The sequence below is a fragment of the Bicyclus anynana genome, chromosome 8 (genome assembly GCF_947172395.1).
Source record: "Bicyclus anynana chromosome 8, ilBicAnyn1.1, whole genome shotgun sequence".
NCBI classification, from domain to species: Eukaryota; Metazoa; Arthropoda; class Insecta; order Lepidoptera; family Nymphalidae; genus Bicyclus; species Bicyclus anynana.
In genome coordinates this window covers 12632449-12659912 of record NC_069090.1, presented here as the reverse complement: position 1 = coordinate 12659912, position 27464 = coordinate 12632449, and the positions used below count along the sequence as shown (strand labels likewise).

Sequence of the window (27464 nt, the reverse complement as noted above, 5' to 3'; positions counted from 1 at the left end):
AGTAAGGTTAGTTCCCCCCTCTGTTGCCCCATAGTACGCACGCATGACGCTCTCATTGAGTGGACGAGACCATCTCATGCGGCGCACTATACCACCGGTAGCGGGAGCACTCACTGGAGCCCGCAGCTCCACTTGCCCCAAGCTCTCCGGTAGTATATCGTCGTCACTCTGCTGCTGGTATTGTTGCTGTTGTTGTTGCCGCCGCCGTGTGGTGACACCCCGATGAGTCCTCCGAACCGGAGTGGGTGTCACATCCCCCGCAGATGTTGGCGGGGTTTTAAATTCCTCCGGCGACGACGGCGATGATGACGACGATTCATAGTTCTTGATTTGTGCGCTCGTTCTGCCGCCTCCACGTCGCATGTTTTATCTTATTTGGGTTCATTGTATTATTCACTTGTTATATTGATGATAATTTCTATTTTATTTGAATTATTTATTGTATTTCTTTAAATTATTAAAATTATATTTAGTTGAGTGGAAAAAAACATGTCATTCCCGACGGGTGGCAGGTGTCATTATATATATTATTATTGCTACTACTATTATAGTATAAATAGTAGATTGTTATACAAGGGGCTAAAAAGACCCATTATATACGAGGTATTTTTAGGCTAAATAGAAAACGAGTTTATAATGGGTTTAGCCCCACGTGTTACACTTTGCTTTTCACTACGATTGCTAGAAAATAAAATAGTTAAGTATAATATTCAATGATTTATTGTAATTGAAAATTAAATGTACAAAGTCTACAATGGATATTAAGAGAGATGTTTTTACCCGGTAACATAATTTCCGACTACTGTGAAGATGAGTAATGAGTATGTGAGGTAAACGTGGGAGATAATAGTTTAAAAAACTCCTTTCGTAAGTGAATCCATTCGATGTTGTTTTCTCCACTTATTAAATTTTTCGTAGGTAAGTATTTAAGTAAACGCGTCTCGACTTTGATGGTAACAGATTGAAAATTTCATCTATCTCCAAATTAGGATCACCATTGGTAAAAATCCCGGGCTCTATTTAGAGTTATTTACTCTACCATACTATGGACCCAGCACCCACACGGTCAATCCACTGCTAAGATAATATTTGTCTCTCTCTTGAATGGTTGAGAGTCTGGATGGAAACCTGCTACGTATAGTCACCACAGTTCAAACTACATGATTAGCCACCACTTACCTATGGTAGGAGCTTAGACGGGTAAAGCAATTTCGTTCCCTTTAGACGAATGGTTAAAAAAGAAAAAAAAAAACAATCAAACAAACATTTATTCCTCTTTATTTGTTATTTGTACTTTTATTAGAAGATAAGTAAATAAAAAGAGCAGAATTCCAAAGAAAATTCACAAATTTTCCCTTTGTTATCCTATAGTTATACAGTCAAGTTTCGACGTGTTGTAGAAAAAACATACATACAGCCGAACGTAGAACCTCCTTCCTTTTGGAAGTCGGTTAAAAATAAAGTAATATGTAATACCTATACCTACGTTAAATAAATAAGTTTTTTTTTTCATTTAGAAAATTAACAGTCTTTGTGGCTTCCGATCACGAGGTCGTGGATTTGAATTTGATTTTGATTTGGTCTTGGGTTGGTCTATAAAATATTGAGTTTTCCTTTAAACCAAGAAATTATTAGTAAAAATCTCAACCGAATTAAATTGGTGGTGCATACCCCCGCCTGGGTTCACGGGGGGTGGGTCTGATAAGTTCCATCCATGTCCCCTTTCCTTAAAGTCTTGGGTCTGTAGCCAAGTTATACAATTCTCTTTCTACAACTGTTAATGCTTCGAAATCTAAAAAATGTGGAATGACATTCTTTATCGAAAAGTGACTCTATCCATTTTTGTTTCCCGTAAAATCTACTTATTACAACACACTATTGTATCCGTGGTCAAAATTCACAGGTCAAGCTTCCATTTTTTCTTTCCTGCAAAATAAACAAAATATACCTACTTACTAAAATATATAAAGTAAAAAAATAAATAAAGTATGTATTTATATTGTACCTACTTACAAAAATAATTGCAATAAACCATAAGCTACACCCAACTTATATACACGCAGTTAGTTAATTTTTTTCCGTCATATACATAAATAAAAGTGTCTGATTACAATTTTAAATCTTTTATAGAAAATTCTCGTGCCAGTGTTAGTTGCCATACTCCTCTGAAACGGCTTGATCGATTTTTATAAAGTCTACTAATGCTTGTAAAGAAAATTAACAAATCACAGTGTTAACGTAAATTCAGTTGTGCCAAAGTTAAGTATACTCAAACGGTACTAGATTAGGTTTACCCTTTATATGTATTACAATTCCAATTGCTATTTAGGAATTCTATATGAGCCCTAATGGCTAATATTTTATAATTACAATTGCCTATAGATTACATCGTTCGGAATACCCTCGCCACGCGAGTTTAACTCGCACTTGTCCGGTTTTTTAATTAAGAATATTTGCCATACATTTTGAATACGACCAATATTCCAACCGGTCGAACCTTTCGGTGATGAGTCCGGCACCTTCACCGTTGAACTATTGAGGCTTTTATATCAACATTCTCTACAATAACAACACCTATAAGAAATACCTGGAAATATAACTTGTAGACAATGACGTCACCAGGTGGAGGAATTTTTTAATGTGCGTAGGTAGCATTACCATAAAAAAATCGGTCAATCGTGAACTGTTTTACATGCACTATGTTCTACTTATATTATAAAATTTAACAAAAATAATATTGTTTACAATATAAAAAAAAACGAAGAAAAATTTCGTCACCCTTTGATTTTTTTCAAAACTAACGTTCATCATCATCAGGATGGAAGTTCACTGTAAAACATGGCCTTTTTAACTCCCGAAGCAAAAAGAGGGGTGTTATAAGTTTAAGTAAGTTGATGTCTGTCTGTGGCATCGTAGTACTCAAACGGATGGACCGATTTCAATGTGGTTTGTTTCATTTGTAAGCCAGTTTCCTGGCGCTGGTTCTTCGCTATATCGGTCCTGTAGTGTGAGTATCAGCACTTTTCTAAATTGTTGTAAGGCATTTTTAACCGACGACGCAACAAAAACAGGGGTGTTATAAGTTTGACGACAATGTCTGTCTGTGTGCGTCTGATGGAAAAAGATGCGATTTGAAAGCTAGTAAGTAAATAATTTTCTTTGATCCCGCTAACACGCTGCGTCACCATTCAAACTTTTCTTTTCATCATCATGTCAGCCGATGGACGTCCACTGCAGGACATAGGCCTTTTGTAGGAACTTCCATATATCACGATACTGAGCCATCTGCATCCAGCGAATACCTGCGACTCGCTTGATGTCGTCAGTCCACCTGGTGGGATCTCCTCATTTCTGATTCGATCACGCTGAGATACTCCTAGCATAGCTCGTTCCATCCCCCACTGTTTCACTGAGTTTTCTTATGAGGCCCATAGTTAGCGACCAAGTCTCGGAACCATAGGTCATCACTGGCAACACGCAATGTTCGAAGACTTTTGCCTTCAGGCACTGAGGAATTTCGGATGAAAAGATATCGCGGTTCTTTTTTATGATGGAAATAATTTCTGAATTATAGGTCGTTGTTCTAGTTAATTACATGACCTTCGAGGGGTTTTTAAATTTTTTATTATTTTTATTTTAACTACTACATACAAATGTCATGATTTTTATAAAAAAAGTAGTCTTTGTTCTCTATATTTTTATTCTGTGGATAAAATCTGTAGTCTGTGAAACGAAAATGACAGGTCCGATGTGATTGGCTGTTACAAAAGGCGCCATTTATTGTAAGACCAATAGGAACGTTTGGCGGCAAAACGAGGAATTGGAGGGGTTGGTGGCGTGAGCAGTGTTAGAAGGGAGAAAAAAGATGATTATTCGGGGAAGTGTGGTGTTGAGAGGTGGTTTTGGTGAAACAGTGGAACAGTAGATATATTATTATTTAATAAGTAATTGTAAAAGGTGGAATAAAGTGTTGTAAGAAACTAGCGGAGTATAATTTTCATCACAATTCAGAAGTGACACGTAATCCACGCAGGCCCACAATTGAAGGTACGTAATCCATTTCTTGATCATTAGCTAGGTATAATGGGCAAATGGCTTATAGTGTGAAAATGCCTAGCTTTGGCAATGAAACAGTTATAACGGCATTAAATTAATTTTTTTTATTAGTTCTAGCCAAATTGGGATAATCTATGATAACATACAGCCAGTTTAGTTTTATTAATTATAGATGGGAATAATATTAATTGCTACCCGCAAATTATCAATTTAGACAATTGTTGCCAACAATTGTTTCGACGAAGTTATCGCTTTTATTAATTATCAAGATTTTGATTCACGTTTATTTGTACGACTTTATTAGTTATTAACTCTAGGTTGATACCGTACCTACCCTCAATTAACCAATATTATAGAAAAATTTCATTTGGTAAACTACTTTCCAATAAATTGATTTAATAATTTTTAATTAAGAACCGTAATCATAAGACGTACTTAAATGGTTGAGTTGACGTTTGCTGTTAGTAATCTTTAGAGACTGTGTAAAAATATAATCAAGTTTCCATTTTAACGAAGTCTATACCTAGTCACTCATATTATTAAGATTTAGTTTCAATGGCTATGTAAGCCACGTTTAATAATGCAGTTATGTGTGCTGCGTATAAGTTTTGGTTACGTGAACAACGTTTAATAATGCAGTTATGTGTGCTGCGGATAAGTTTTGATCAGGTGAATCACGTTTAAAAATGCAGTTATGTGTGCTGCGGATAACTGAACGTTTAATAATGCAGTTATGTGTGCTGCGGATAAGTGAACGTTTGATAATGCAGTTATGTGTGCTGCGGATAAGTGAACAACGTTTAATAATGCAGTTATGTGTGCTGCGGATAAGTGAACAACATTTAATAATGCAGTTATGTGTGCTGCGGATAAGTGAACAACGTTTAATAATGCAGTTATGTGTGCTGCGGATAAGTTTTGTTAGGTGAATCACGTTTAAAAATGCAGTTATGTGTGCTGCGGATAAGTGAACCACGTTTAATAATGCAGTTATGTGTGCTGCGGATAAGCTTTGGTTAAGTGAAGCCAAGTTTAATAACGCAGTTATGTGTGCTGCGGATAAGCTTTGGTTAAGTGAAGCCAAGTTTAATAACGCAGTTATGTGTGCTGCGGATAAGCTTTAGTTAGGTGAAGCCACGTTTAATAACGCAGTTATGTATGCTGCAGATGAGCTTTTTTTAGGTGACGCCACGTTTATTGTGCAATAAAGGTGACAAAAACTGTGGTCATGTGTACCATAATTATTGATGCAGTGTTGTGTTGTTGTGTTTTGTGGTTATGTGAACCATGATTAGTTATTTTATTATATATTAAATGCGTAATGCTGTATCAAATCGGTACACTAATGAATTTGACAGGACTTTTAGGTATTGGTTACAAGGAAATTATGTATCTGTATAATTAGTGAATTTCAAAGCAAAAAAAAAAAAGAATTTTTACTTAGAATTTTTACTTTACTGCGATTAGTTACGCTGATTCGTTTAGATAACTTTAATACAAACATATATATAATAAAAATATTATAAGTAAACAAGTAGATGTCAATTTTAGATACTTCATTGTCTCCGCGCCACAAATTAAAAATTGTGCGCTCTATTAACATTGGTTTTTGTTTTTGTTTTTATCGAGAACATGGAAGGCACCGGTCATGCGATAGTACGGTGCAGGACCAAACGCAAAGGAAAGCGTGCTTGCAAAGGGCGTAAAGAATTCCCGCAGGCGCAATGGGTCATCGATGAGGTCCAGCCAAGCGAGTCAGGAATCCCACCCGAGATGTCAGGGCCTGTAGAGTCACCGGGCCCATCGGCATTGCAGCCGGAGCAGCGCCCAACATTGGCATCCCATTTTACGACAGACGAGGTACTCAAATTTATTATGACCATGCAGAACAGCTCCAATAAGGACAGAATTTTACAGAACAATCACGTTAATGTAATTCCAGATTTCGACCCATGTAGTAGATTGCAAAGTGTAGATAGATGGATAAAAAAGGTTAATGAATGTGCTAATATTTATGATTGGAACCAAAAGCAAACCGTACATTTTGCACTCCAAAAACTGGTAGGTCTTGCAAAAAAATGGTTTGATGCTTTGCCTTCTGTCAATTATAGTTGGGATGAGTGGCAAGAAAAGCTTCGCAAAGCTTTTCCAGTTGAACAAAATTACGGTCGGCTTTTAGAGGAAATGCTTGCACGCACTTCACAAAGTTAACGAAAGTTTAAAAATCTACTTTTATGAAAAATTAGCTCTTTTAAATCGCTGCGATATCGGCGGTAAAAAGGCAGTAGATTGTATTATTCATGGTATTTTTGACAAAACAATTCGAAACGGTGCGCAAGCATTAAGTTGTAAGGAACCTGAGGATTTACTGTTTTTCCTAAATTCTCAGCAACTTAATAATGAAACGACTGCATTTGTTAAAATGCGTAATGAAGGAACCCAGTCTAATCGTCAAGCTAATTTAACCTCTCATGATGGTAATAATGTCATTTTATGCTTTAATTGCCGTACTAGGGGTCATTCGTTCCGTAATTGTCCTAAACCTCTAATAAATTGCCAAAAATGTTCGAGGGTTGGTCACGATTCCATCACATGTCAATTGTTACCTTTTCCTCGCCAAAGTAGCAATATTAAAGTAGTGACTGACTGACACGCCTTACGTACAACTTTGACAAAACGTGACCTTGTGCCACGAATTGATAGATGGTGGCTTCAGATAAGCAAATTCAATATTGAGATAAAATACAGATAATAAGTCGGAACTCTAAGTTGACCAGTGTAGATGTTGAATCCTCTTTGACTGTATATATATATATAATTGGAGAATTGGCTTTAATGTTTGCAATCATTAGACCCGGATTAAAATCGAATTGTAAATATTTTAAAAAACCGGAAATGAAAAAAAAATGTTTATAAAGGTAAATGAATTTTGGTTATGTCTTGTGGTTCCATGTGATGCCCAGTATCAAATATGTAAGATTAACCATGTTGACATAGAACATTTAGGAGAGGCTTTGGTTTCCTAAATTTCGCTAATAAAAATTTATTTTATTCAGTGTTTGAGGTAGGTGATTTAATTTATCTGTTACGTAATTGTTTTAGGCAGGAATTATTTTATAACAAATTTAAGTAAATGAGTAGGATTTAAATGTAAAAAAAAATGTATTCTATTTTACGAATGTCATGATTTATCAGGTTTTAATTATGTTAATTAGTGTTTAATGGATGTACTACGATATAGTTGTTTTTTTTGCAAGATAACATTTAGTATAGGTATAGATAACATATTCATTGTGTATTACGCTGCTGTACCGTTATTAATTAAGTAAAATTATATATGTAGGATTTCAAGTAATAGCAATTAGCTTAATACATGTTCTATGATTCGCATTCTCGTAATTATTACGTTTCACAGATTAATAATAGTTTCTACCTATTTTGTGCACCGGGAGGTTGCACAAAGGCGGATGGCCGAATGTCATGATTTTTATAAAAAAAGTAGTCTTTGTTCTCTATATTTTTATTCTGTGGATAAAATCTGTAGTCTGTGAAACGAAAATGACAGGTCCGATGTGATTGGCTGTTACAAAAGGCGCCATTTATTGTAAGACCAATAGGAACGTTTGGCGGCAAAACGAGGAATTGGAGGGGTTGGTGGCGTGAGCAGTGTTAGAAGGGAGAAAAAAGATGATTATTCGGGGAAGTGTGGTGTTGAGAGGTGGTTTTGGTGAAACAGTGGAACAGTAGATATATTATTATTTAATAAGTAATTGTAAAAGGTGGAATAAAGTGTTGTAAGAAACTAGCGGAGTATAATTTTCATCACACAAATGTCAGAATGTTTAATTTTAAAATTAATACGGACTACTAAAAACTGGTTCAAATGGTGATTTGTTATTTTAATTACAATAAAGTGGAATTAAAATAACAAATCACAAGTTTCTACGTAAATATAAATCGTTTGTGGTCTATGGATACGGCTTATAATTTTATGGGAAATTATAATTATTACAATTTCTCATAAAATTCTAAAGTACCTCAGCCTAGCTAATTATTAAGACTGGCATAAATACATTTTTACTCTTTAAATTTTACATTAAAGGTATAAAAAATTTTAATTGCCTCAAAGATATTTTATCCAAAACAAAATCCTCACGGTACAGATAAAGGAGTCGATTTAGCTATCTGAGTACCTATATTATATAGGATACGCTTATTTGACGGCTAGTTAGCCTGTGAGTTAGTGTGTGTAATGTGTAAATATAAATATACATATATCATACGAAAAAATCTACAGAGGTTAAGTTCATAGTATATACTTTTACATATTTACAGTGTTTAAAATAGATAATGTTATATTAGGTTGAAGTCCAGCCATTTTAATAGACATTTCTTATTTGTATTTACATTACAAGGTAACTTTACACGGCGACCACATAATGTGTATAATTTATCACTGGGTGTTATTGACAAACAGCCATAAATTACAACAATTTTAAGAAAACAAACCTTACTTTATCATTTAGTTTTCCATTGCTAAAGTTGGCACATTATTTAAGTGCACAAGATTTTTTAATCTACTAACATATTTTAACGAAACTAGTAGTAAATCAAAGAGCCTGTGATGACTGGACGTTATTCATGGTACGCTGAAAGAAAGTAAGCTATTTATATGGCTTAACGTAATTTGTAGTAAATGAGCCTGTGATGATTGGCCATTATTCATTTAATAAAGACTAAATGAAAGTAACATATTAAAATAACTTAATGTAATTAGTAGTAAAAGAGCCGGTGATGACTAGACGTTCATCATCATAGGCTGAAAAAAGTAACCTATTAAAATGGCTTACAACTCTAGTAGTAAAAGAGCCCGTGATGACTGGACATCATGATACAAATGCTGAAAGAAAGTAACCTATGAAAATAACTTAACGAACGTAGTAGTAAAAGAGCCGACGATGACTAGACGTTCATCATCAAAGGCTGAAAGAAAGTAACCTACTAAAATAGCTTAATGAAATTAGTAGTAAATGAGCCGGTGATGACTTGACCTTCGGCATTTGACAAATGCTGAGAGTCTGCTAAGCCATTCATGATCCACACTCCATAGTTATTACCATACTTACCTATTGAATAGAATAGAAATCATTTATTTGTTAGCACAACTTGTAATGCTGTAAATTTTTCTGATCGTATAAAATAAGTAGGTCCATCACACAAGCTATTTAAACCATCACCATAGAAAAGGTTAATAAAACAAAGTATTTTTTTTTAAACCAATTTATTAACATAGAGAAGGAAATGTAACACAACCCCCAATCGCGGAAAACTAAGAAGCATCTTATTCACTAAAGGCAAGCACGTATAATAACTACTTACTCATTTGAATGAAAGCCCTAAAGACTAATTGAACACAGCCCTAAAATACTAAAATAATCCAATGTACATGGGGAAATTTGTTTTAATTAAAAAGCAAGACTTAAAATTACTTTGACAATAAAATTCCAATTTTTAGCGGCTATGTATCAATTATATATAATCAGCAAACATATTTAAAGTAAGTATTTGTTTCAAATAGTCTTTTGAAACGTCTGGTTTGTCTTTTTATAGTGACTAGTGACTTTGCCACCGGTTTGGAAGGCAAGATCTGCTGAGAAGAATCGAACATAAACTCAAGAATTACGCATGTGGAACTTTATGATAATAAATTAATCAAGAATAATTTAATTAACATTTTTTCCAATTCCAATTTACGTCTAAGTCAAAATATATTCGTATCGACACTAATAGATTAATATTAGTTATTATAAGAAGGGGTAAAGTTTGTAGTATTGTAGGGGGTAATCTCTGAATCTACTGAACCGATTTTGAAAATTCTTTTGCAATTTGAAGGCCACTTTATTTGTGAGTGTCATCTATACTAATATTATAAAGCTAAAGAGTTTGTTTGTTTGTTTGTTTGATTGAACGCGCTGATCTCAGGAAATACTGGCCCGATTTGAAAAATTCTTTCAGTGTTAGATAGCCCATTTATCGAGGAAGTCTATAGGTTATATATTATCCCCATATTCCTACGAAAACGGGAACCACGCGTGTGAAACCGTGCGGCGTTAGCTAGTTAGTTATATTTTATCGTATTCTGACGGAAACAGAACTAAATTATTCCACGCGGGTGAAACCGCGGGCTAGTTTAATATACAATTAATTAAAATAGAACACAAAGCATAGTTTCAAATCACATTCATACCCCTTACTTATTTAATTTATCACTACATGTGAACTAATTTAATTAAACTCAAATATTTTGATGATTTCATTACAATTAATGGCCCCTGTAATGTAATACACATTTGCCAAACCATGTGAAAACTTTAATCAGTGGCAGAAACTTTAAATAACTTGCTCGATATTATAATAGTGAATTCTCTTGCATTTTTTATTGTATACTAGCAGACGCCCGCGACTTCGCCCGTGTGAAATTTAGTTTTTCACAAATCCCTCGGGAACCATGGATTTTTCGGGATAAAAAGTAGCTTATCGGTTAATCCAGGCTATAATTTATTTTAATACCAAATTTCAGCTAATTCGGTTAAGTAATCGAGGCGTGAAAAAGTAACAAACATTCAAATCATCGAAATTATCAGTTTTTGCAAACCTCGGGAAACCATCAATTTTTTCGGGATAAAAAGTAGCCTATGTGTTAATCCAGAGTAAAATCTATTTCCATTCCAAATTTTAGCCAAATCGCTTCAGTAGTAGCGGCGTTAAAGAGTAACAAACATCCAAACATCCATACAAACTTTTGCATTTATAATATTAGTAGAATTCTTATTTTATTTATGTTCATGTCGCATGTCGCATTATAGTTCAGTTTACTGACTACAGACGCGTTTTTCATCTACTGAATAATGTACTTATAGAATTTACGCGCGGTTTCACCCGCGTGGTTCCCGTTCCCGTAGGAATATGGGGATAATATATAGCCTATAGCCTTTCTCGATAAATGGGATATCTAACACTGAAATAATTTTTCAAATCGGACCAGTAGTTCCTGAGATTAGCGCGTTCAATCAAACAAACAAACAAACTCTTCAGCTTTATAATATTAGTATAGATTTGTTTTCTACTTCACCAATACAGTTTATTACTCAATAACAATGCACATTTAGTTAAAATTTATTTGTCCCCTAGCTTTTAAAACAACTTAGTTCCTTCATTATTTATTAAAAAGATGCTGATTTCGGTTTAATAAATTAAATTTTAAGATGTCTGGTTTTAATCCAATATTATCGTAACTAGCTGTTACAATACATCCGCTTACTTGCAGAGGAATTAAATATTACTCAGGTTTAAAAAACAACGACTAATGTTCTTTTTAAGCACAAGTTAAGTTATTATAAGAATAAGGAATTAGCGCATAAATAATATATAAAAATGAGGAAGCAATTTACAACATTCATATGTGGCCTTAGACGTGTCCTTTAAACATATTATTGCTTTTTTACACATTTTTAAAAACAAATATTTACATCTTTGGTAAAATTATCATGCAACAAAAATTAGATAAATAAATATCGACACGAAAATTTATCAGTAACATATTATGTTAGTTCTAAAAGTGTTTTTCAGATATCATGGGTACGGTAACAGTTGCCTTATGACGTCCATAATATGTACTATTATCGCAAAACGTGGCTAACTTTCAAGAGCAAAACGAACCGTCACTCGCACCATGCTATATGAAACGATCTGTACCAGTTAATAATGCCCAAGTTAGACTAGTAAAGCTAATTATGACATTATTGTTTTTTGTACTTTTTCAGTGCCTTCCTTCGAGTGGTCTCCATGGACCTGGTGACTAGCCATACGCTGAATTTACTAGCCATGGCGTAGAATGAGTTGATGAAATAAAAGAACATAGCGTGAGGAAAGTAACCAGCGGTCCTGGAACTGGTGCCCACGAGGCTAATCGCTGACTTGACGTATGCCTTCGCAGTGGGAGCCATTAATGAACTACGGTGTAGGCCAGATAATTTGGAGCAGACAAAGCCTGGTAGAACACATTGTATGATTATCCCCGTTTTACTGTACTCCATCTCAAGGCCTTCCGTGAATTTCTCTACGAAAGCCTGAAAATAAAACGATTGCTAAAAGATCTACTTCAATGGGATAAACATATTTTGGTTTATATCGCTTTGATGATTTTCATCTCAGAAATAATACTTTTAACCTACTATTAGCCCCTCTCTCAACGCACGATGCGAGCGGCCGCGCGCGCCGCCGCGTCGCGTTTTGGATCGAGCCGTGTTGCAAGAACCAGCTCATTACTAAGAGATTTTTATGAGCAATTTTATTTTACACGAACCTTGGTAGCAGCATAAATAGTAAGTAGAGGGCTGGGTATGGAAGAAGCCCCAGATCCAATATTGATCACGACTCCTTTTCCTCGCTGCACCATCCCTGGCAACACCAGACCGGTCATACGAGTTGTTGACACAATGTTCGCTTTGATCATGTTGTTGATTGACTGCTCCCTGTCAAAGAATAACACATTAAACACGTCATCTACATTATAATTTAACCTAAGCTTAAGATAAAAGTAGCTGAAAATTAATGAAAATCTTTTAAAGAAAAAGACTGTGATGTCAGAGGCATTTGTGATTCACTAAAAGCTAAAATTTTCCAGCATTACCACAATAGCTCAGTATTACTGTTAAGTACAGTAACTATAGTTTGGAACATGAATGGTTTAATAGGCAGCATATTTCAAATGGTCCTAGTAAGTAGCGTACTTTTGATATTTTCTTCGGCATAATATGAAAAACTATGTTTCTACCTCCAGACATTAAGCATCGTGGCAATCCTTTGAACAAGACCGTCAAAGATTAAACTCTGAGAGTCTCTATCGAAGTATTACATCGAAGCAAGAGGACTGTTTAAAACCAGCTACCCATAATTTCCACCATGATTTAAACTGCACAGTTGCTTATTGTACTTGGTGCATGGTCTGACATACGTTCAGCTTGTATCAGTAGCTTTTAGACAATATTAACTTTTAATTAGAAATCAATGACTAAAGTATATTAATAATAACTCTTCCTGTAATAAAAAAAGATCGACAGAAGTGACAACTTAAACCTGCTGTCGTATGCGAGAGAGAAAAGGAAGCCAGACAGAGTGGCGCTGTAACGCGTTACGTTACGACGCTGTTGCCCTCCCATAGGAAATTGTCACTTCAAAAAAACGTGTGCATCTCGGCATGCTCAAATGGAAAGCCAACTTAAACCTGCTGCCGTATGCGTGAGAGAAAGGGAAGCCAGACAGAGTGGCGCTGTAACGCGTTACGTTACGACGCTGTTTACCCTCCCATAGGAAGTTGTCACTTCAAAAAAACGTGTGCATCTCGGGATGCTAAAATGGAGAGCCAACTTAAACCTGCTGCCGTATGCGTGAGGAAGGGAAAGCCAGACAGAGTAGCGCTGTAACGCGTTACGTTACGAAGAGGTTTAACCACCCACAAGTCATCACTTCAAAACTGCAATAACGTAGCAGTTGATTTCATATCCGCTTCAACGAAGTTTGCAACTGTATATCGGTTACCTCTAAAGTACTTTTCAAAACAAATATTGGTTATTGCTTTGGGTAGTATACAATATTTTTGTGTAGAAAACATGATTAAATGCAATTTTTAAATATCCAAAGTTCAAGATAACAGTGTGACGGGGCATTGCACTTAAATTAATTGTTGACCTTTACATATTTTAAAGGAATTACATCGAAAATGGGAAAGTGGAATAATTTATAAGGCACTTCCTTTTCATAGTGGTAAAATTTTTATAGCAACGAGGAAGTCCAAAGACCTCGGCCCTCAACGTTGTAAAATTACCTATATGGTAATCATGTTTTCATATAAGACATCGTCAGATTGATTTATGGCATAATATTTCCATACCTACTTCGATTATTACTTAATATCTTCTTAGTACTTTGGCCCATCTAACTAATGCCAACCAATCAAAGTATTCAACAAAAACAATATTTTTTTTATTATGCGCTATTATAAGTTTATTATGTGTATTTGAAGACGTGATAGCCCAGTAGATATGACCTCTGCCTCCGATTCCGGAGGGTGTGGGTTCGAATCCGGTCCGGGGCATGCATCTCCAACTTTTCAGTTGTGTGCATTTTAAGTAATTAAATATCACGTGTTTCAAACGGTGAAGGAAAAAATCGTGAGGAAACCTGCTATCAGACAATTTTCTCAATTCTCTGCGTGTGTGAAGTCTGCCAATCCGCATTGGGCCAGCGTGGTGGACTATTGGCCTAATCCCTCTCATTCTGAGAGGAGACTCGAGCTCAGCAGTGAGCCGAATATGGGTTGATAATGACGATGATTATGTGTATTTATAAGTGTTATTGTTTTAAGCTATTTTATTAAAATAAGCTCTTTTTATAAGAGTGTCATTGGTATAATTACAGACATTCAGTAGATACTTGTTAGATTGACTATTTAGTACAACAGTTAGTACCTACATTGGGAATATTTTAAACTAACCATCCTAAAAGTGGCGTGCATAGGGTTTTTAACTAGGGTATGTACTATGTGAACAAATTGTACAAAATGGGCAATTCTTTCTCAATTAATGCAGGGTTCATAATGAGTCCTCATGGTAGGCATGGCATTCTTGCACCTATGGTGTGATCGCCACTGCATCCTAACCTACCTCATAAGTATTGGTTTTTAGTCGTTATTAAAAGCTGGAGTAATGAATTCACTGAATTAGTACCTACTTAAACCAATTACACAATAATTACGTACGAGTAGTTACTGTAATTATAATTATTACGTAAATAAATAGTTATTAAAATGTCGTTTATTACTTGATAAATAAATGACGAGACATTTCATTAACCTGTTAAGTGCAATTCTGGACTGGTAAACATAAATTATGTTTTATACTAATGTAAAATAAAATAAAATAAAAATATTATAAGAATAAAATCAAAAGCTCGACTGCACTATGAAGACAAAATCAAGATTTATAAAACTAATATATAAAAAAACTAAAAAATAAATAAACTATAAATAAAGTTGGCTCTGTTTCTGTTTAACTAGTATTATGAGTTAAAAGTCCAAGTTAAACGGGTTAACATTAAGTTTAGTCCCGATTTCTATACCGGTGATTTCCTTCGATATATTATCGTATGAGCTATTAAGTCGTGTTATTATAGTCGTGTGACTCACCAGGAAGTACTCAGGGTAGGTGTAGGAAACACCGACATTGTTGACGATCGTCCCGATTTCTATATCAGCGATTTCCTTCGATGTATTATCGTATGCGCTAATAACTCGTGTACTCACCAATCAGGTATATCCAAGAAGTACTCAGGGTAGGTGTAGAAAACACCGACATTGTTGACGATCGTCCCGATTTCTATGTCAGCGATTTCCTTCGATATATTATCGTATGCGCTAATAACTCGTGTACTCACCAATCAGGTATATCCAGGAAGTACTCAGGGTAGGTGTAGGAAACACCGACATTGTTCACGATCGTCCCGATTTCTATATCGGCTATTTCCTTCGATATATTATCGTAAACGCTTTCGCCTTCGCAAAAGTCCGCTTGAACAATCTTTGTGTTCACTTTGAATTCGTTCTCTGAGAAATAATTTCATTATCAGAAAAGGAAAATTGAGCTATAGCTGTAGCTGGCAAGTTCGTTGATGACACTTCCATGATATGCGGGTGACGGGGGAGAAAGGACTGCGCGGGTAAGACGTCGTGCGCGCGGGGCATCGCTACTCCGTTCCCGGCCCTCGCGGATCATCGGGAGTGTTACGAACGAACTTACCAAGCTACATACAAGATTATTTTAAATTTTTTTTCAATGTCAAATTAGCACTTGACTGTGATAAAACCTAGTATGAAGTGATACCTATTGAACATACAAGATCTTAAAAAAAACTAAATCTAAAATGGTTGGGTGCTAATTTTAAAGTAGCATACTAATTGATTTCTAGACGACATAGTCGTATGGCTTTATTGGTATAGTAGAATTTGTTCAAGGATTCGGATCGGACTAGTGGTTAACCCTAAAAGTGTTTACCAATAACTCTAAAGGTACTTCATCATTATCAACCCATATTTGGTTTAGTGCTGAGCTCGAGTCTCCTCTCAGAATGAGAGGGGTTATGCCAATAGTCTACCACGCTGGCCCAATGCGGATTGGCAGACTTCACACACGCAGAGAATTAAGAAACATCTCTGGTATGCAGGCCTCACGACGTTTTTCATTCACCGTTTGAGACACGTGATATTTAATTTCTGTGTATTTTTTTAATGAAAGTTGGAGGTGCATGCTCCGGACGGGACTCAAACTCACACCCAACGGAAATCAGAGGCAGAGGTCATATCCACTTGACTATCACGGCTCTCTAAAAGTACTTAATTAAATTTTATAAATAATGTATCTAACCCTAAAGGTGTTTAGGTGCTTACCAATTTCAACCGCAGTAGATTTCAATTTGTCTAACGATCGACTGACTAGAACAATATCACAGCCTCGAGATGCTAACTGCAACAAAAAAATTATTTAAATAAAATTCTCAAAGAAATATTATATTAAGTAAGCAGTAACCTGTGTTGATACATACAAAAAATACAGTGTTGATACATTCTTCAATCTTTTGAGAGGTCAGGGAGGTTCAATTCCAAGTTCAATATAGATAGGTTAAAACCAAAACCAGAATACCAAATTAAACCACACGCAATTTTTTGAAACTTAAATAATACGTGTGGTAATCGGGGATTGCCGATGGTAAAGCTATTGCATTATATTTTTAATATGCAATTATAATTATTTATTTATTTTATTCATGCAGATTTTTTTTTCTTTAAAAAAAGAATAAATAAATAAATAAAAATAAAAATCTCTTAACGTTGAGCTGGAGCTATATAATTAGTTTCACACCACTTGTCCAGTTGAGTCGATATAATAAACGTCTAAATGTGTTAACTTGATGCACGGCTTGGGTGTTAGGTTTATTTTCGTAACGAAATTTTTTGATTCTGTCGCTGCGCTCAAAGCCCGCGATAAAAGCTATGCAATAGATTAAAACTTCGTGGAAGAAAGAAAAGCTCATTATTTGCCCAACACAGGATTCAAATCCAATACCTTGAGATACGAAGCCGCGTAGGCTACCCACTGGACCAACACAAATGCGTCGATTAATTTAAATATTAACTAACTGGTTAAATAATTTCGTAATTAAAGTAATGAATTTATTATTTTTATCAACGTGCCTACGAATAAAGCTGCGATACGTATCGCTAAATTGCGGAACTACTTACGGATATGCTTCCGGTCCCATTCCTGGCATATACACGTGCCAGGTGCCTCAAGTGTATAATATCATGGACTTAGTTTTATCTAGACACCGCTGTCCCATTAATTAATATGAAATCCAAACGTAAACAAATCATTTCAGTTGTCACGCGCTGTACAGACGATCGATCATTTCAAAGTTTTTAAAACATTATTTAATCTAATAAATCTTTTGAAGAACAATCGCATATATTATAAACACCGCTTTTGAGATATCTTTTGTAGATTCTTCAAGAATTATAGAAGGAAATGCAGAAAGAGACTCGAGTAAAATTTTCATATTTTATTGAATAACGCAAAACACTATTTCATCGAAGATAGTTTCTATATTCCATACAATCGCGTTTAGATAGATTTCTACTGTGTAAGGCTTTTAGCCAAGGCTATAATTGCTATAAAACCCTCATCAATAATGAAGTCGTAAGGCAGTCAAACCTGTACTAATAAATATTTATATAGAAAAAGTAAATGATGCTTATAAAAATACTAGCTGACGGTTCCCCTATCCCTATGGGAACGGGACCCACGCGCGGTTTCACCCGCGTGGGTCCCGTTCCCATAGGGATACCTGGATAATATATAACCTATAGCCTTCCTCGAAAAATTGGCTATCTAACACTGAAATAATTTTTCAGATCGGACCAGTAGTTCCCGAGATTAGCGCGTTTAATCAAACAAAACAAAAATACCGAACCACGCAGTCTTTTCACGAGTAGGTAATAAATGCAGAATCCACTTTTATATAAAACAAGCACAGAAGTTTTAGAAGTTACGCTCCGTTGACTTTGTTTGCTATTTAAAGTAAACGATCTTGAGAAGTCTTTTAAATAAGCAAACATGGGTATTTTCTTTTTATATTAACGGTTATAGAAAAAACACAAGGCACACCTTATTTTAAGTGGAAAACCCTCTTCAATGTACCATTACAATGCGTTAACCAATGACTGTTATATGTATGTAAGTTAGATGTGTATAGAATATGCTAAGCCCCATATGCCTGTATTTTAACCGGAAATATGTTCGTCGCTTCATTCTTCAGATACAATTAACCATGTAGTTTCTTTTATCCAATACGCTTATCAACCTGCTTGGCGGGAGAGAGAAACATGGCGGTAGTAATTCCACGGCCGAGTTCTGTCACTAAAAATCTTTACAACTAACATACAAGTAATACAACAAAACCAAAAAAAAAAAATACACTCAATCAATTAAGTACTTATAAGTTGGTATTTGTTTTCGATTTCGTGTGCGTGGAATTCAGTGTGCTTTTTTGGATGTTTTTTCCTTAAACCCGAAATCAATGAACTTCATTGACCTGTATCAAGGTTAGCATAATGCAACTGCGTGAGCTGCGTTAAAAAGAGCCCTTCGTTTTATTTGTTTTTGAATTATTGGACTTAACTATGATTATTATTGGACAAAATACAGTGGGGGGTGAGGTGCATAATGATTAAATATACAAAATAAATAAATAGATGCATAATATAGATTCGAGGGACAACACACAGTGTCTAGCTAAATAAGTCCGCTATAAATACACACAAATTATAATGAAATAAGTAGGTAATTCATTTTTTACCTCTCTCGCGTATGCTTTTCCTATGCCATCAGTACTCCCAGTGACCACTGAAACAAACAGAATACAATATTTTACTTTTTTATTGAAAAATCCATGGTTCTAGTCCAACATGTGAAAAAACTGAATTTCATGCGAACGTCTGCTAGTCACATTATAAAGGCGAAAGTTTGTGTGTGTGTGTGTGTGTGTAAGTGTGTATGTTTGTTCCTCCTTTGCGTTGCGACTGAAGCGATTTGGCTTGTAATGGAAATAGATTTTACTCTGGATTAAAACAGAGGCTACTTTTCATCCCGGAAAAATCCGTACGATTCCCGTATGTAATAAAGTAGGTAAGAAAGACGAAAGTAAAATGTATTTTTCATTTCACATACTGGGAAAGTAGTGTTGCTTTATATGACTATTGGGTGGAAGCTGCTTCCCTCCATAGAGGGAAAATCTCATATAAATTACTTCCCACCATAGGGCCGGAAGGAACATTAAAAATAGAACTGCCGTCAGCTGTAAAGAGTCTTAATAGACGGTGCTTCTAAATACCTCGGAAATTGATTCTTTCCACCCTCGGTTAACAATCTACTATAGTTCAATATTATCCTACTAATATTATAAACGCGAAAGTTTGTATGTATGTTTGTTATTCTATAACGCCGCTATTACTGAAATTTGGAATGGAAATAGATTTTTGGAAATAGACTCTGGATTAACACATAGGCTACTTTTTATCCCGAAAAAATACATGGTTTCCCGAGATTTGCGAAAACTGATGATTTTGATGATATGAATGTTTGTTACTCTTTCACGTCTCAACTACTAAACCGAATTAGCTGAAATTTGGTATTAAGATATATTATAGCCTGGATTAACTAATAAAATAGACTACTTTTTATCCCGGAAAAATCCATGGTTCCCGAAGGATTTGTGAAAAACTAAATTCCACGCGAACGAAGTCGCGGGCGTCCGCTAGTAGGCTATAATTATCCCCGTATTCCTACGGGAACAGGAACCACGAGGGAGAAACCGTGCGGCGTCTGCTACTTTTTTATAAAGACAAAAATAATATGCTATAACATCTATTTGCACCTTCCGATATGTGTAAACAATTTGAGATAATACGAAAGATGTGTAAGTGCAAAATAAATAGCAAAAATTAACACAGTCGTGTGACTTAGCGACACATACGTGTATGTAAGTGTTATTATGGTGTCAAAAGCTGGTGACTTTGTTATTATGTTCACGTATGAGGGCACAGGCTGTAGAATAAGATGTCTTATTTTATTCTTTTTTTTTTTTTGTAATTTTATTCTTTACAAGTTAACCCTTGTCCTTGACTACAATATCAGCTGATGGTAAGTGATGATTCAATCTAATTTGTTAGAACTCCAACTTTCCAACTAAGTAATTGGAGGGTACTGGGAGTATTGTTCATATTACAATAAATAACACGAATAGTTTAAAAAACTAAAAAAGCACGTTTGATACCCATATCACGGGGGTGGATTTCAAACACCCTGTCCTCCATCTTGGATTTAAGTCACGTGACTATTTTTTTCGTATTCCTGACAGCAAATCCTTTAATTTCATACCCATATCATGGGGTGGATTTCAAACAGCCAGTCCGCCATATTGGCGAGACCGCCATATTGGATTTGTAATGACGTTTCTTAGCTAGTCATATATTGTCATCAGAACTCAGAGCGTGTGCAAAATTTCATCCTAATCGAAGACTGGGAAGTGGGTCAAATTGAGATTCCAAGTTTTTCTTACATACATAGTGAAGCTAATAAGCGTGTAAAAAAACATAATTATGGCAATAATTCATTAGGTTAAAAAAAACTCTTTCGCGTGTATAATATTAGTAGAATTTCCAACATCTTATGCAATTCCTGTTACAAATTCAACGCCGAGAATAATCGTATATTTGCCGGATAGAGCAGAATCAACAATTTACGTTACAACTGGAATTTGCATAATTCTCAATTGATAACGCGGGTATCTCCACTGCAGATGCGACTAGACGCAGTCTTCATGTTATAACATGAGAATGTGGTTTGAGAATTACGTGAGTTCTCGGTGATTCATAATCTCTCTATAACTTGCTTTAAGACCTTGGCCTCGCTAGCAAGTTCTATATGTATTAGAACGGGTATCCAAAGTTGTTCTAGTAGGATCTTACCAAATTTGGCTAAGCAGGAGACAACACGAGCGGATGGGAGTATTAGTGTTAGTAGTTAGTATAGCCTTCCTCAATAAATGGGCTATATTGATAGCCCATTTATCGAGGAAGGCTATATAGGCTATATTATATTTTCAAAAAAATTAGGGATTCTTCCTGAAACTCCAATAATGTAACCCAAGGTGTACAAAAATTATGTTTACATGGCGTGCGCTGCAAAAACTATTGATGTTAGAATAAAATAATGTACTATAACTTTGCAGAACACATCATTTTCTACAAAAAGTGTTGCGACAGCATATATGTATCTTCTATGTTTTAGCAGATATAGTACTTTTTGTCCTTTAATATTTTTTTTAATCATGTACTAAGGTTTACGTCAATATTTATACAACTAAACTTAAATCCTTATCAAAATTTGCTACTTAATAACCAAGAAATATAAATTATATTATAGATATAAGATTTGCCTTTTACAGTATGTCAATAAGTCGTATAGTTTCGGAGATAATACAAAATTTCTAAAAGACGAAAAAATGCCGCTAACAGACGCCCCGCGGTTTCACCCACATAGTTCCTGTTCCCGAAAGAACACGGAGAAAAAAAATTGCCTATGACACTTGCAAATAACTTAGCTTTCTATCGGCGAAAGATTTTTCAAAATCGGTTCTAAAGGGTGTGAAATAGAGGTTGAAAGTTTACATCGATTTTCACGCGAAGTCGCGGGCGTCCGCTAGTAAGTAATAATGCATAAACATCTCATTAAAATGATCGTAAATCACATTATATACACAACCCATAGTATAACACTGATTGAACTTTCTACTTAACCTTTCTACTAGTCGCTGACGTCATCGCAAACCTTGTGAACGCATGGGTTAAAGACTTGTTCCCCTTGAACTTGCCTTTTCAGTACAAAGTTGTGGTGGCAACGGAAACTAAATTCAACTTTATTTCAATACAACTAAAATATATGTTTGAATGACAGAATATTGTTATTGAACTTAACAATCAATATCGTATTAAAATGACGCTAAATTATTATTATTTTTTTTTTCTCTTTATTTGGTCTACCAACAGACATACAAATAATACAATTATTAAACATAAATGCAAGGAGCAGAAAGTTAAAATGCAAATCTATTTATAGGTAAACACCGCATGCAACTGTCTAAAACTAAAATTTAAAATTTATTTACAATATTAATATTTTAAATCATGACTGGTGCGGAAATACACAATTTACTAATTTAATACAATTTAATTTCTATACCTAAAACAACTATACTAAACTATTAGGATACTTAATCGAAAATACAGAATGGTTAAAAAAACAATATATATATAAATTATTTGAACTATACAACAGAAATCAGATTACTTATTACTTAATTCTAAATTTACCGATTTACGGAATTTGGCTAAAGAGCCAATATAAATATCAGTGGCACTCAGCTGATTATATAATTTGCACAACCTTGGGATTGGTGAGTTAGCCCCAATAACTGTAGATCGATGTGGAAAAGCCAGAAAAACATTTCGTCTTCGTTTTTTAGGAATTTTTAAGTTAAAAGAATTTAAGAGAGAGGAACAGTCTATTTTATGATTTAATATTTTATACAGAAATACAAGGTCAAGCTTTTTCCTTCGAGTTTCTAAAGAATCCATGTTAAAAAAGTTGAGACGGTCATCATAGCTTCTTAACATTTTAGCTTTACCGACTGAAAACGAAAGATGTCCAAGGAATCGCTTTTGTACCCGCTCAATCCTAAGCATATGTGTAGAATAATGTGGACGCCAAACAGTACTGCAATACTCCAAAATACTTAGGACTAATGATTTATATAAAAATACTTTTGTTTAGTAAATTATATAAGATATATTATTTCAATGCCAAAAACAAAATAAAAATGTTTATTTACTAAATTGTACGTCAAGGTAAAATAAATAAAACAGGAAGCTTCTTGTGCTTAAATTAAACTAGAAAGTTTGTCAGGGTGGTTTGATGTTCGATTACTCTTTCATGCAAAAACAACTGATTTTGATGAAACTTTACTGTAATCCAAGCTGGGCTTTTCATTCAGCAACGAATTTGGGGGGTTGGCTGGGGTCCCAAAGTGCTGGATTGGCGACCCCGCACTAGAAAGCGCAGTGTTGGTCGACCCCCCACCAGGTGGACTGACGACATCAAGTGAGTCGCAGGGTTTCGCTGCTCAGTATCATGATGTTTTAGAAGTCACTACAAAAAGGATTCCTTGGAAGGCCTATGCCCTGCAGTGGACGTCCATCGGCTGAAATGACGTCATTTTACATATGAAAATCATACCAGACATTAACTTCGTGGCAACCTATAGTTTATTGTTACCTATATAGTTGATTGAAGCATGTTTATTTATGTTTTTCAAAGGTTGTCAAGGTATCTGGTGGCTGAAGATATTTCTGGCTTTCAAAGCTTTCCTTCAAAGCCTCATTTGAAAGCTCATCATGCAGTAAAAACATCTGCCGAGATTAAATAAAATTGTAGAAAGTTTTTATGAAAAAGCATGTTAATAACTCAGTTAAGTGAATTTTAGTCGGTTCGCTCTATTAAAACAAAAATTAAAGTATGCTAGCATAATGAAAATTTCTCAAATACCTCCCCCTTCTAAGTAATTTAGTGGAATTTTAATGGCACTAAAAGCACTTGAACTGTTGGAAGTGAATAATTATCCCTTTATGGTAGGGGTACGCTTGTAACAGAGCATTTAACATCCGTACGCCATATAACATGAGTGTTAATAATTCTAATCATACTATCCATCCATCCATCCAACCCATATTCAACTCACCGTTGAGCACGAAACTCCTCTCAGAATGAGAGGGATTAGGCCAATAGTCCAATTGGCAGACTGAACACATCTAGAGAATTAAGAAAATTCACAGATGTGCAGGTTTCCTCACGATGTTATTCCTTCACCGTTTAAGACAAGTGATATTTATTCAAATCATACTAGCTATATCTAAATGAGCTGTGATAGCCCAGTGAATATGACCTCTGTCTCAGATTCTGGAGAGTGTGGGTTCGAATCCGGGGTATGCACCTCCAACTTTTCCGTTGTGTGCATTTTATAAAATTAAATTTCACGTGTCTCAAAAAGTAAAGGAAAACATCTTGAGGAAACCTGCATACCAGAGAATTTTCTCAATTATCTGCGAGTGTGATGTTCGCCAATCCGCATTGGGTCAGGCTTAATCTCCCTCATTCTGAGAGGAGACTCAAGCTCAGCAGTGAGCCGAATATGGGTTGATAATGATATATCTAAATTCTTTTGACCTGGCTCCTGATTTTTATTATACACACTGAAAAGAGAACTCATCGACATCGACACAACTCAATGATTTCTTACGTCAACCGAAGGTGGATTCGAGTCACGGTTATAGGGGCGACAGAACTGATGTCACTCAGCCCACAGACCGATCGCTTCAAGTCCAAATCTCTAAGTCAAAAGCTGGTTTAAACTTTAGAGATTGAGGCCCAAGATGCAGGTCTCATCGGAGAGGCGTTAGTTGAACCTGTTATGTTAAGAATAAAGTCAGGACTCTATTCTTAACAGAACACCACGGTTTGTTTTTAATTTTTAAAGTGATGACGTCATAAGGACGAGTAAACAGCTGCGTAACGTAATGCGTTACAGCACCACTCTGTCTGGCTTCCCTTTCTCTCACGCATACCGGCAGCAGGTTTAAGTTATAACTTCGAGCATCCCGAGACGCACAAGTTTCTTTTTTATATTTAGCGTTTCGAAATATTTCTTTTATTTCAAAAAACTGTAAAGGAAGACTTTTTTTTTTACCTTCACAAGTTAGCCCTTGACTACAATCTCACCTGATGGTAAGTGATGATGCAATCTAAGATGGAAGCGGGCTAACTTGTTAGGAGGAGGATGAAAATCTATACCCCTTTCGGTTTCTACACGGCATCGTACCGGAACGCTAAATCGCTTGGCGGTACGTCTTTGCCGGTAGGGTGGTAACTAGCCACGGCGGAAGCCTCCCACCAGCCAGACCTAGACCAATTAAGAAAATCTCAATCGGCCCAGCCGGGGATCAAACCCAGGACCTCCGTCTTGTAAATCCACCGCGCATACCACTGCGCCACGAAGGCCGTCAAAAAACAATGCATATCATTGGCTCTTAAGATACTGGTTTAAGTTGTTTTTGTAAAAGTATTGAGTATTTCTGAATTTAAAATATTTCTTAGGTTTTTCTTTTTTTACACGATCGATAGATAGCGATCCATATAAGAAGGCTCGTAAAGCAAATACATAATCAGAACAAAAAACAAAAACGTACATGCCAATAGAATGTTAAATTGTAACAAAATAACTATTCGCAACGGAGCGTAAACTCAAAGAGATAATATTAGCACGAGCTCTGTAAAACAAAGTTAAATCCCGCGGGCTACAAAAATGTAAACAATAACGCTACTTTATACTTCACAAGTAAATTGTTTTCACAAGAAGCCTGGCCAGCGAGAGAGCCAAGTGTAAACTTGTAAGTTGTTAATAGTTTTATGAAAACTTTTCAACTTTTGACGTCCTCGAAACGCTTGTAAAGAACAAATTAAACTCAAAGAACATCCCAATAGAGGCATAACAAAGGGGTTGCAACTACCATGAAACTAAAACTTACGCAAAATAATTTTCGAATAACGCTTCATTCAATGCTTACTAATAGGCAGTAATTTTTTTGCTAATAGATAAAATAAGAGAGTGGAAAACGAATGTCATTAAAAGAAAATCAGCAAGACACAAAAAAATAGCTACATATATCATCATCATCATCATCATCATCATCATCATCATCATCATCATCATCATCATCATCATCATCATCATCATCATCATCATCATCATCACATCAGCCAATGGACGTCCACTGCAGGACATAGGCCTTTTGTAGAGACTTCCAAACATCACGATACTGAGCCACCTGCATCCAGCTAATCCCTGCGACTCGCTTCATGTCGCCAGTCCACCTGGTGGGGGGTCGGCCAAAATTCGCTTACTGGTGCGGGGTCGCCATTTTTGGGACCCATCCATCTTGTCTCGTCGTCTCATCGTCCATCGGCTCTTCGAACTATGTGCCCCGCCCATTGCCACTTCAGCTTCGCAACTCGTTGAGCTATGTCAGTGACTTTGGTTCTTCTGCGGATCTCCTCATTCCTGATTCGATCACGCAGAGATACTCCTACTCGTGTGATTCTGAGCCTTCTTATGAGGCGAGGCCCATAGCCAAGTCAAGTCTCGGTCAAAGAGAGCGGCCAAGTCTCGGAACCATAGGTCATCCCTGGCAACACGCACTGTTCGACTTTTGTCTTCAGGCACTGAGAAATTTCGGACGAAAAGATGTCGCGAAGTTTCCCGAATGCAGCCTCAAGAACAGCTAGATCGATTTGGCTGTAAATTGGTAGAGAGTGTAGGTTAGCTTAGACCCGGGAGACGGACAAAGGATACTTAGGGTAGGGGTATGATAGGGATAGGGTAGGTAGAATAGACTTTCACGTAGACAATCCTTATTTGGCACCTATTTGAACTGATTTAAATTATAGCACATTCATGAGTCAATGAGGTCGAATTGACAATAACAAAGATCGAATTTGGTTTTTCAAACCTTCATAAAACAGCACTTCCTACTGTCTGGTGACCTTGGTCAATATCGAGATAAATAGTATATCTACATAGTATCGCTATTTAGATTTTTACGACCTTTACTGGATCATTTTACCTTGCCAGGACATACGAGTTTTTGCCTTGGTATCCGTTGCAAACTAGTTCAATATACATAATAGGATATAATCGGCCGAGGTGAAGACTAATAATATTATGTCATTTTCTTATTGATCTGTAACAGAGCTTAGAATAGTTCTCATGGTATGTTTGCGTGATGGAATCACAAGTCTTCACTGGATTATTTTAGGAATCTCCGAATTGGTAAAATAATTCGATAACTAAACCGGGTTAGTTCAAAATCGCTTTAGTAGCTGCAGCGTAAAAGAGGAACAAACATACTTACACACTTACACACTTACACACTTACACTTATTAGTGTGAAGTGTGATGTGATAGTGTGACTAGTACCTACGGAATACGGGGATAAAATATATCTTCCTCTCCTTCCTCGATAAATGGGCTATAGTAGTTTCTGAGATTACCGCGTTTAACCAAACAACATCTCTTCTCTTTTATAATATTAGTATAGATGTGCTCAATACTTTTGAACTCTTCAGTTT

General features: G+C 35.7%; 1 protein-coding gene across 1 annotated transcript in view; it reads right to left on the bottom strand.

The window, feature by feature from the left end:
• Positions 1 to 1682: 1682 nt before the first annotated feature.
• LOC112053126 (very-long-chain 3-oxoacyl-CoA reductase-B) overlaps positions 1683 to 27464 on the bottom strand; it is a 30831-nt gene continuing 5049 nt past the window's right edge. Inside the window, exons 2-7 of the mRNA XM_052883080.1 lie at positions 19024 to 19070; positions 16559 to 16634; positions 15550 to 15718; positions 12422 to 12590; positions 11872 to 12185; positions 1683 to 1926 (exon numbers count right to left, since the gene is read on the bottom strand). Of these exons, the coding sequence (XP_052739040.1) occupies positions 1905 to 1926; positions 11872 to 12185; positions 12422 to 12590; positions 15550 to 15718; positions 16559 to 16634; positions 19024 to 19070 (797 nt within the window). The 3' untranslated portion in view covers positions 1683 to 1904. The remainder of the gene's footprint in view (positions 1927 to 11871; positions 12186 to 12421; positions 12591 to 15549; positions 15719 to 16558; positions 16635 to 19023; positions 19071 to 27464) is intronic.